At 39.5% G+C, this 12000-nt stretch overlaps 1 protein-coding gene across 3 annotated transcripts in view; it reads right to left on the reverse strand.

Moving 5' to 3' along the window:
• Positions 1–12000, reverse strand: part of CFAP299 (cilia and flagella associated protein 299) — a 633581-nt gene that overhangs the window by 387457 nt on the left and 234124 nt on the right. For 2 of the 3 annotated variants that reach the window (XM_007447563.1, XM_007447562.1), the window contains exon 3: positions 2607–2697. In XM_007447563.1, coding sequence (XP_007447625.1) covers positions 2607–2697 — 91 coding nt within the window. The remainder of the gene's footprint in view (positions 1–2606; positions 2698–12000) is intronic. The other variant, XM_007447561.1, reaches the window with a different exon arrangement.

Below are 12000 nucleotides of genomic sequence, written 5' to 3' on the forward strand. Positions count from 1 at the left end.
TATCTCCTTACTTCTGGCTCTACACTTCTTCACCACATTCTTCTACCCAACACAGCAACAATGAGATCAATCTTTCTAAAGTGTAAACCAGATCGGGTCACTTCTCTGCTAAAGATCATGTGTGCATCAACTTTCTATCACAATAATAAAAGAATAAATATAAAAATTAAAAAAGAATAAAATCAAAATTCCTTAAAACCTACATGATCCGGCTGCTGACCTCCTCTCTGGTCTCATCTGATTTTCTAATTCCCTTCGATAGCTGCCTTCCAGCCATTCTGGTCTTCTTACCATCTCTTGAATATGCCATGATTGCTGTTATCACAGGAGATTTTAATACATGTTCCTTCTTCTTGGGGTATCTCTCCCTCTCAAATATTTATCTCTTTGGGGTATCTCACCCTTCAAATTCCATGGCTTTCTTCCTCATTTCATTCAAGTCTCAACAGATGTCACCTCCTTAAAGTAATTTTTCCTGTATACAGTAGATAAAGCAACCGACCACTGTCTATTCAATCTCTCTATATTCCATATTCTAATTCTATGTTCTTCATAGCACCTATCCAGAGCTGAAATTAATTGTTCCATTTTTATTTTGTTTACTAATTTTTTATCTCCCTCTCTAAAATATAAACACTTTAAGGTCATAGATTCTGCAGTGCCCCAGTGTCCCAGTGACTAAAACAATTCCAGGCTTGAGCAGGTACACAAGAAATATATGTTGAGTGACTGGAAAATGGATGGGAGTTAGCCAAGAAAATACACAGGTGTATCATTTAGGAGTCTGTTAGAGTAATATATTTAAGATATGATGGGTGTTTGAATCTAGATAAATGGTATTTGAGATGGTGAAAAGTGAAGCGATTTGACACATTTAGAAGAACTTAGTGGCTCATTCAACATGGGTGAAAGAGAATAAAGAGTTTATTATGGGACTTCCCCGGCAGACCAGTGGTTAAGACTTCACCTCCAATGCAGGGGGTGCAGGTTCGATCCCTGGTCAGGGAGCTAGATCCCACGTGCCTTGTGGCCAAAAAACCAAAACATAAAAAAACAGAAGCAATATTGTGACAAATTCAATAAAGACTTTAAAAAAAAGAAAGTTTATTATAACTGACATACTTCCGATCTGGGTAAATGAGTGGATGGTGCCATCATTCATTGTTAAAGGAAATACCAATAGGATAGAAAGGTTAAAAAGATATTTTTGAGAGGAAGTACACCATTGCAGTAAAAAAAACATGGGCCTAGCGTCTCTAAAGCTGTTTGTGTTTGTTGATGCTACTTTTTAACCATGGGCCATTTTTTTTTCAACCCTAAGAAACCTTATTTCTATCCTTCCTATGAATGGAATTTGTTCTTGTCAAATTTTCTTTTCTTTTAAACGTGCATGTTCCCAAATATAACAGATCCTTTTTCAGTTCTTATCCTGCTTGATCACTGATGATCGTTTGTTCCTTCTTGAAAGTCCTTACCATGGATTCCTATGTCACCACATTTTTCTGCCTTTCTTCCTACCTTTCTAGCTGCTCCTTCTATTAATGATCAGATAAATTCCAAACTTTTCTGTTGTGATTGACTAAGTCTAGTCCCCACCTATATTTCCAACCTCACTCAGCACACTTCCACCGAGAAACTTTCCCTGCTTTCAAGTCCAGGATCATTCTATACAATTCTCTAACAAAGGCATGATTTTTTTTCTTTCTGAAGAACACTGAGGATTTTATCTGCATGTGAAATTTTCAAGGGACATGATAGTGAGAAAAATGCCAACATTTTTATTGAGAAAACTTTGGTAAAAACAGACATCCTTACAACATATTTTTCTGTTGCTCTAAATTTTTCATTGTACTACTTCTGATTATTTTTCTGTAATTCACTATTACAGTTTCAGCATGAATATTTGCCTATTTTTATCCTTAACTTGGAACATTTTGAGACTTAGAGCAGACTGTTATCACCAATATTATATTAGCAAAGCATGAAAGCAACTATTCCAAATAATATTAGCAATTTTAAATATTTGATCTAGCACATATTTTAATAAAGCAAGAGCATGCTCTCCTTGTATGATTCAAAATCATATCTCTCCATTATGTGGTTTCTATCACACCTCCTCAGATAGGACGATAGGACGACTATAGGGGTAGCGCGAATCAGGTAGGTGGGGGAAAACCTTGGGGATGAGTGAATGACATGATTTGGAGAAGTGTAGTAGGAGCTTGGGTTGAAAAGAAGCATGAAGTTTCAACACAGGAGTAGCACAGAGTTGGAGATGACAACCAGTCTGCCAAATACAGACATTTTCCCCACAACAGATACATAGAATATTACTAATATTTTTCACCATTTGGCTACTTCTACAGATGTAAATTGGAATAAATTTTTTTCTACATATATTCTTATAATACATAAATAATAAAGAGCTATATTGCATCCCACATGAATTACCTTATGCTATATTGCATACCTTATGCTATATTGCATCCCTCATGAATTACCTTTCAGAGACAGTAGTAAAAGTTATATCATTAACTAGCTATATATTATATATTAACTGTGCCTTTAAGGTATACATTTTTAGCCTTTGAATGAAATGTACTCACGCTTACTGTTCCACTGCGATTGTGTTCTTCTCTCACTGCCAGAGCCTTCAGAAAATTATCATGCAGGTCTTTACCAGCACTTGTTAATGTCCTATAAAAAGCAGGTCTTCAGTTATAATATATTAGATAAACAAATATGTTGAAAATACTCTGGGTACAAAAAACAATGCTTGTTTATTCCAAGTGATAATCCCTTTAACACTAAAACTATATATACACATTATACAAAATCATTATAAACCATACACAAATATTATAATCTATTAGATTCTTCAATTTAATTTCAAAGTTATACAGTCTTTATTTACAAATAATTGGAATCAAGATTAGAAATAATATTAATACTGACACCAGATACAGTTAATTCCATTTATGTGTCCATATTATTCTTTTACCATGCCATGAAAATTCAATATATTTATTCCCCTCACTACAAACAATAATTTTAAATTGCCTGTAATTTAAGTACAATTTATTAATTTAACATAAGAAAACTAAAATATTAGCCACTTAAGCCAATTCAGTTACTGGAACAGAGCACTGTTTTAGTTTTATGAGTGGAGATAATCAAGGCAAGACAGGAAACTAGGTTATCTTTGCCAGATAAAAGAAAGCATTAGAGAGACGAGGGGAAGATGGCAGAAGAGTAAGACGCAGAGACCACCTTCCTCCCCACAGATACACTAGAAATACATCTACACGAGGAACAGCTCCTACAGAACACCTACTGAACTCTGGCAGAAGACCTCAGACCTCCCAAAAGGCAAGAAACTCCCCACGTACCTGGGTAGGGCAAAAGAAAAAAGAAAAAACAGAGACGAAAGGATAGGGACTGGACCTGCACCAGTGGGAGGGAGCTGTGAAGGAGGAAAGGTTTCCACACACTAGGAAGGCCCTTCGCGGGCGGAGACTGCGGGTGGCGGACGGGGAAAGCTTCGGAGCCGCGGAGGAGAGCGCAGCCACAGGGGTGCGGAGGGCAAAGCGGAGAGATTCCCGCACAGAGGATCGGCGCCGACCGGCGCTCACCAGCCCGAGAGGCTTGTCTGCTCACCCGCCGGGGCGGGCGGGGCTGGGAGCTGAGGCTCGGGCTTCGGTGGTCGGATCCCAGGGAGAGGACTAGGGTTGGCGGCGGGAATACAGCCTGCAGGGGGTTAGTGCACCGCGGCTAGCCAGGAGGGAATCCGGGAAAACGTCTGGAGCTGCAGAAGAGGCAAGAGACTTTTTCTTCCCTCTGTTCCCTTGGGTGTATAAAGCCACTATGGACACCACTGATGGGCTATTTATTTACCTATGCTGTCTCTTGGATTCAAATCCATTCTTCTAAAGTTGTAACTAGGAAAATGTAATCGACATTTTCCAGATAACTTTGCTACCTGGTTTCCTCTTAGGTTCTGCCAATGGGAGATAATAGAGGCAAGTTGGAATGCAGGAAGAGAAGAAAACTTTGTTCTTTTTCTTGTTTTTCTATTAACATTGCCCTAGCAGTAGCAATTCACCCAGGTGACAGCAGTTCATCCCAGCAGAGGTAATTCACTTGTTTCTAGTTCTTTTAGCACTCCCAGAGCCAGCCTCATGATGCCCCTCGAAGGTCCCAGTAGGAACCAGCTGGGATTCCTTTCTTAAAGACCTGAGCACACAATCTTCAGGGGATTCCTCTGAATTTCTAGGATCTGGTAGTCCCAATACTTTGCTTCTGTTCTCTAGTATCTGCTTCCTTAAGTTACCTCTGGGTTAAAAAACAACAACAACAAAGGGTTCGTTTCTGTTCTTTCACTTAACACCTGTGTAACCAATTCTCTATTAAATTCCCTTTCTTGAAATACCCAGCATGGTTTCTGTTCTCTGATTGCACCTTAAGTGATGTAATTGATTTAGACCAAAAGAAACCTTAGAAGTCTCCACTTCATTAAAAACAGGAATAGCTTCGCGGGCAGAGATTGCGGGAGGCGGAGCGGGCAGCTTCGGGGCCGCGGAGGACAGTGCAGCAACAGGGGTGCGGAGGGCAGAGCGGAGAGATTCCCGCACAGAGGATCGGTGCCGACCGGCACTCACCAGCCCGAGAGGCTTGTCGCTCACCCGCCGGAGCGGGCGGGGCTGGGAGCTGAGACTCGGGCTTCGGAGGTCGGATCCCAGGGAGAGGACTAGGGTTGGCGGCGGGAATACAGCCTGCAGGGGGTTAGTGCACCGCGGCTAGCCAGGAGGGAATCCGGGAAAACGTCTGGAGCTGCAGAAGAGGCAAGAGACTTTTTCTTCCCTCTTTGTTTCCTGGTGCGCGAGGAGAGGGGATAAAGAGCGCTGCTTAAAGGAGCTCCAGAGACGGGCGCGAGTCGCGGCTAAAAGCGCGGACCCCAGAGACAGGCATGAGACGCTAAGGCTGCTGCTGCCGCCACCAAGAAGCCTGTGTGCGAGCACAGGTCACTATCCACAACCCCCTTCCTGGGAGGCTGTGCAGCTCACCACTGCCAGGGTCCCGGGATCCAGGGACAACTTCCCTGGGAGAACGCACAGCGCGCCTCAGGCTGCTGCAACGTCACGCCGGCCTCTGCCGCCACAGGCCCGCCCCGCACTCCGTGCCCCTCCCGCCCCCCCGGCCTGAGTGCGCCAGAGCCTCCGAAGCAGCTGCTCCTTTAACCCCGTCCTGTCTGAGCGAAGAACAAGCGCGCTCAGGCGAGCAACACGCAGAGGCGGGGCCAAATCCAAAGCTGAGCCCCTGGGGGCTGTGAGAACAAAGAAGAGAAAGGGAAATCTCTCCCAGCAGCCTCAGAAGCAGCAGATTACAGCTCCACAATCAACTTGATGCACCCTGCATCTGTGGAATACATGAATAGACCACGAATCATCCCAAATTGATGAGGTGCACTTTGTGAGCAAGATTTATGATTTTTTCCCCTTTTCCTCTTTTTGTGAGTGTGTATGTGTATGCTTCTGTGTGAGATTTTGTCTGTATAGCTTTGCTTCCACCATTTGTCCTAGGGTTCTATCCGTCCATTTTTTAAAAAATTTTTTTCTTAATAATTATTTTTTATTTTAATAACTTTATTATATTATATCTTACTTTTTTTAATTTTACTTTATCTTGTCTTTCTTTTTTTCCTTCCTTCCCTCCTTCCTTCCTTCTTTCCTCCCTCCCTCCTTTCTTTCTTTTCTTCTTTCGTTGTTTCTTTCTACTAATTCTTTCTACTTTTTCTCCCTTTTATTCTGAGCCACGTGGATGAAAGGTTCTTGGTGCTGCAGCCAGGAGTCAGTGCTGCACCTCTGAGGTGGGAGAGCCAACTTCACGACACTGGTCCACAAGAGACCTCCCAGCTCCACATAATATCAAATGGCGAAAATCTCCCAGAGATCTCCATCTCAACACCAACACCCAGCTTCACGCAACGACCAGCAAGCTACAGTGCTGGACACCCTATGCCAAACAACGAGCAAGACAGGAACACAACCCCACCCATTAGCAGAGAGGCTGCCTAAAATCATAATAAGTCCACAGACACCCCAAAACACACCACCAGACGTGGACCTGCCCACCAGAAAGACAAGATCCAGCCTCATCCACCAGAACACAGGCACTAGTCCCCTCCACCAGGAAACCTGCACAACCCCCTGAAACAACCTTAGCCATTGGGGACAGACACCAAGAACAGCGGGAACTACGAACCTGCAGCCTGCAAAGAGGAGACCCCAAACACAGTAAGATAAGCAAAATGAGAAGACAGAAAAACACACAGCAGATGAAGGAGCAAGATAAAAACCCACCAAACCTAACAAATGAAGAGGAAATAGGCAGTCTACTGAAAAAGAATTCAGAATAATGATAGTAAAGATGATCCAAAATCTTGGAAATAGAATGGACAAAATGCAAGAAATATTTAACAAGGACCTAGAAGTAAAGATGAAACAAACAAAAATGAACAACACAATAAATGAAATTAAAAATACTCTAGATGGGATCAATAGCAGAATAACTGAGGCAGAAGAACGGATAAGTGACCTGGAAGATAAAAAAGTGGAAATAATTACTTCAGAGCAGAATAAAGAGAAAAGAATGAAAAGAACTGAGAAGAGTCTCAGAGACCTCTGGGACAACATTAAACACACCAACATTCAAATTATAGGGGTTCCGAAAGAAGAGAAAAAGAAAGGGACTGAGAAAATATTTGAAGAGATTATAGTTGAAAACTTCCCTAATATGGGAAAGGAAATAGTTAATCAAGTCCAGGAAGCACAGAGAGTCCCATACAGAATAAATCCAAGGAGAAATACGCCAAGACACATATTAATCAAACTATCAAAAATTAAATACAAAAAAAAACATATTAAAAGCAGCAAGGGAAAAACAACAAATAATACACAAGGGAATCCCCATAAGGTTAACAGCTGATCTTTCAGCAGAAACTCTGCAAGCCACAAGGGACTGGCAGGACATATTTAAAGTGATGAAGGAGAAAAACGTGCAACCAAGATTACTCTGCCCAGCAAGGATCTCATTCAGATTTGATGGAGAAATTAAAACCTTTACAGACAAGCAAAAGCTGAGAGAGTTCAGCATCACCAAACCAGCTTTACAACAAATGCTAAAGGAACTTCTCTAGGCAAGAAACATAAGAGAAGGAAAAGACCTACAATAACAAACCCAAAACAATTAAGAAAATGGGAATAGGAACATACATATTGATAATTACCTTAAATGTAAATGGATTAAATGCTCCCACCAGAAGACACAGATTAGCTGAATGGATACAAAAACAAGACCCATATATATGCTGTCTACAAGTGACCCACTTCAGACCTAGAGACACATACAGACTGGAAGTAAGGGGATGGAAAAAGATATTCCATGCAAATGAAAACCAAAAGAAAGCTGGAGTAGCAATTCTCATATCAGACAAAATAGACTTTAAAATAAAGACTATTACAAGAGACAAAGAAGGACACTACATAATGATCAAGGGATCAATCTAAGAAGAAGATATAACAATTGTAAATATTTATGCACCCAACAAAGGAGCACCTCAATACATAAGGCAAATACTAACAGCCACATAAGGCGAAATCAACAGTAACACATTCATAGTAGTGGACTTTAACACCCCATTTTCAACAATGGACAGATCATCCAAAATGAAAATAAACAAGGAAATACAAGCTTTAAATGATACATTAAACAACATGGACTTAATTGATATTTATAGGACATTCCATCCAAAAACAAAAGAATACACATTTTTCTCAAGTGCTCATGGAACATTCTCCAGGATAGATCATATCTTGGGTCACAAATCAAGCCTTGGTAAATTTAAGAAAACTGAAATTGTATCAAGTATCTTTTCCGACCACAACGCTATAAGACTAGATATCAAGAACAGGAAAAGATCTGTAAAAAATACAAACGCATGGAGGCTAAACAATACACTACTTAATAATGAAGTGATCACTGAAGAAATCAAAGAGGAAATAAAAAACTACCTAGAAACAAATAACAATGGAGACACGATGACCTAAAATCTATGGGATGCAGCAAAAGCAGTTCTAAGACGGAAGTTTACAGGAATAAAATCCTACCTTAAGAAACAGGAGACATCTCGAATAAACAACCTAAACTTGCGCCTAAATCAATTAGAGAAAGAAGAACAAAAAAACCCCAAAGTTAGCGGAAGGAAAGAAATTATAAAAATCAGATCAGACATAAGTGAAAAAGAAATGAAGGCAATGATAGCAAATATCAATAAAACTAAAAGCTGGTTTTTTGAGAAGATAAACAAAATTGATAAACCATTAGCCAGACTCATCAAGAAAAAAAGGAAGAAGACTCAAATCAATAGAATTAGAAATGAAAAAGGAGAAGTGACAACTGACACTGCAGAAATACAAAAGATCATGAGAGATGACTACAAGCAACTCTATACCAATAAAATGGACAACCTGGAAGAAACGGACATATTCTTAGAAATGCACAACATGCCAAGACTGAATCAGGAAGAAATAGAAAATATGAACAGACCAATCACAAGCACTGAAATTGAAACTGTGATTAAAAATATTTCAACAAACAAAAGCCCAGGACCAGATGGCTTCACAGTCGAATTCTATCAAACATTTAGAGAGCAGCTAACACGTATCCCTCTCAAACTCTTCCAAAATATAGCAGAAGGAGGAACACTCCCAAACTCATTCTATGAGGCCACCATCACCTGGATACCAAAACCAGACAAGGATGTCACAAAGAAAGAAAACTACAGGCCAATATCACTGATGAACATAGATGCAAGAATCATCAACAAAATACTAGCAAACAGAATCCAACAGCACATTCAAAGGATCATACACCACAATCAAGTGAGGTTTATTCCAGGAATGCAAGGATTCTTCCATATACGCAAATCAATCAACGTGTTACACCATATTAACAAACTGAAGGAGAAAAACCATATGATCATCTCAATAGTTGCAGAGAACGCTTTCGACAAAGTTCAACACCCATTTATGATAAAAACCCTGCAGAAAGTAGACATAGAGGGAACTTTCCTCAACATAATAAAGGCCATATATGACAAACCCACAGCCAACATCGTCTTCAGTGGTGAAAAACTGAAAGCATTTCCACTAAGATCAGGAACAAGGCAAGGTTGCCCACTCTCACCACTCTTATTCAACATAGTTTTGGAAGTTTTAGCCACAGCAATTATAGAAGAAATGGAAATAAAAGGAATCGAAATTGGAAAAGAAGAAATAAAGCTGTCACTGTTTGCAGATGACATGATACTATACATAAAGAATCCTAAAGATGTTACCAGAAAACTACAAGAGCTAATCAATGAATTTGGTAAAGTAACAGGATACAAAATTAATCTACAGAAATCTCTGGCATTCCTATACACTAATGATGAAAAATCTGAAAGTGAAATCAAGAAAACACTCCCATGTACCATTGCAACAAAAAGAATTAAATATCTAGGAATAAACCTACCTAAGGAGACAAAGACCTGTATGCAGAAAATTATAAGACACTGATGAAAGAAATGAAAGATGATACAAATAGATGGAGAGGTATACCATGTTCTTGGATTGGAAGAATCAACATTGTGAAAATGACTCTACTACCCAAAGCAATCTACAGATTCAATGCAATCCCTATCAAACTACCACTGGCATTTTTCACAGAACTAGAACAAAAAGTTTCACAATTTGTATGGAAACACAAAAGACCCCGAATAGCCAAAGCAATCTTGAGACTGAAAAATGGAGCTAGAGGAATCAGGCTCCCTGACTTCAGACTCTACTGCAAAGCTACAGTAATCAACACAGTATGGTACTGGCAGAAAAACAGAAAGATAGATCAATGGAACAGGATAGAAAGCCCAGAGATAAACCCACGCACATATGGTCATCTTATCTTTGATAAAGGAGGCAGGAATGTACAGTGGAGAAAAGACAGCCTCTTCAATAAGTGGTGCTTGGAAAACTGGACAGGTACATGTAAAGGTATGAGATTAGATCACTCCCTAACACCATACAGAAAAATAAGCTCAAAATGGATTAAAGACCTAAATGTAAGGCCAGAAACTATCAAACCCTTAGAGAAAAGCATAGCCAGAACACTCTATGACATAAATCACAGCAAGATCCTTTTCGACCCACCTCCTAGAGAAATGGAGATAAAAACAAAAATAAACAAATGGGACCTAATGAAACTTCAAAGCTTTTGCACAGCAAAGGAAACCATAAACAAGACCAAAAGACAGCCCTCAGAATGGGAGAAAATATTTGCAAATGAATCAACTGACAAAGGATTAATCTCTAAAATTTACAGGCAGCTCATGCAGCTCAATAACAAAAAAATAAACAACCCAATCCAAAAATGGGCAGAAGACCTAAATAGACATTTCTCCAAAGAAGATATACAGACTGCCAACAAACACATGAAAGAATGCTCAACATCATTAATCATTAGAGAAATGCAAATCAAAACTACAATGAGATATCATCTCACACCAGTCAGAATGGCCATCATCAAAAAATCTAGAAACAATAAATGCTGGAGAGGGTGTGGAGAAAAGGGAACACTCTTGCACTGCTGGTGGGAATGTGAATTGGTTCAGCCACTATGGAGAACAGTATGGAGGTTCCTTAAAAAACTACAAATAGAACTACCATATGACCCAGCAATCCCACTACTAGGTATATACCCTGAGGAAACCAGAATTCAGAAAGAGTCATGTACCAAAATGTTCATTGCAGCTCTATTTACAATAGCCCGGAGATGGAAACAACCTAAGTGCCCGTCGTCGGATGAATGGATAAAGAAGATGTGGCACATATATACAATGGAATATTACTCAGCCATAAAAAGAAACGAAATTGAGCTATTTGTAATGAGGTGGATAGACCCAGAGTCTGTCATACAGAGTGAAGTAAGTCAGAAAGAGAAAGAAAAATACCGTATGCTAACACATATATATGGAATTCAAGAAAAAAAAAAATGTCACGAAGAACCTAGCAGTAAGACAAGAATAAAGACACAGACCTAGTAGAGAGTGGAATTGAGGATATGGGAAGGGGGAAGAGTAAGTTGTGACAAAGCGAGAGAGAGGCATGGACATATATACACTACCAAACGTAAAATAGATAGCTAGTGGGAAGCAGCCGCATCGCACAGGGAGATCAGCTCTGTGCTTTGTGACCACCTGGATGGGTGGGATAGGGAGGTTGGGAGGGAGGGAGATGCAAGAGGGAAGAGATATGGGAACATATGTATATGTATAACTGATTCACTTTGTTATAAAGCAGAAACTAACACACCCTTGTAAAGCAATTATACTCCAATATAAAGATGTAATAAAAAAAAAAGAAAAGAAAGCATTAAGAATTCAAGAGAGAAATGACTTTCTCTGGAAATAAATTTTAAAGAAAATTTATCACAGCGATCTTGATCAAGCAACTCTGAACCACAAAATAAAGAGTGAGTTCAAGAGTGATTTGCGAAATAATAAGCATTTCTTTATTTAGCAATTTTCTATATATTCAACAAACATTTCTATTGCATGTCTATTATGTACCGGGAACAGTACAAGGGACAAAGATGAATCAGACATAATTCCTGCTTTCAAGTTGCCTGTGGTCTCAGAGGTGAACAGATACAGGAACATTATAATATCATACCATGTGATAAGTGTAATAATAGACATATGGATGGATATTGAATCATAAGAGAAATATCTTACCTATTCACGGAACAGTCACTTAATCTTTTTTTTTTTTCACACACACACTGTATTTTATTTTTACAAGAGATAAATAAGTCACTTAATCTTAAGTTTTAAAGCCATCGTTGAACTAAATGTTAAAAGATGAGACAGCATTAGCCAGTTTGGGGGTGAGGGTTGTGGGAGAGGGAAAG

The sequence above is a fragment of the Lipotes vexillifer genome, unplaced genomic scaffold (assembly GCF_000442215.2).
Source record: "Lipotes vexillifer unplaced genomic scaffold, Lipotes_vexillifer_v1.1 scaffold272, whole genome shotgun sequence".
Taxonomy (NCBI): domain Eukaryota; kingdom Metazoa; phylum Chordata; class Mammalia; order Artiodactyla; family Lipotidae; genus Lipotes; species Lipotes vexillifer.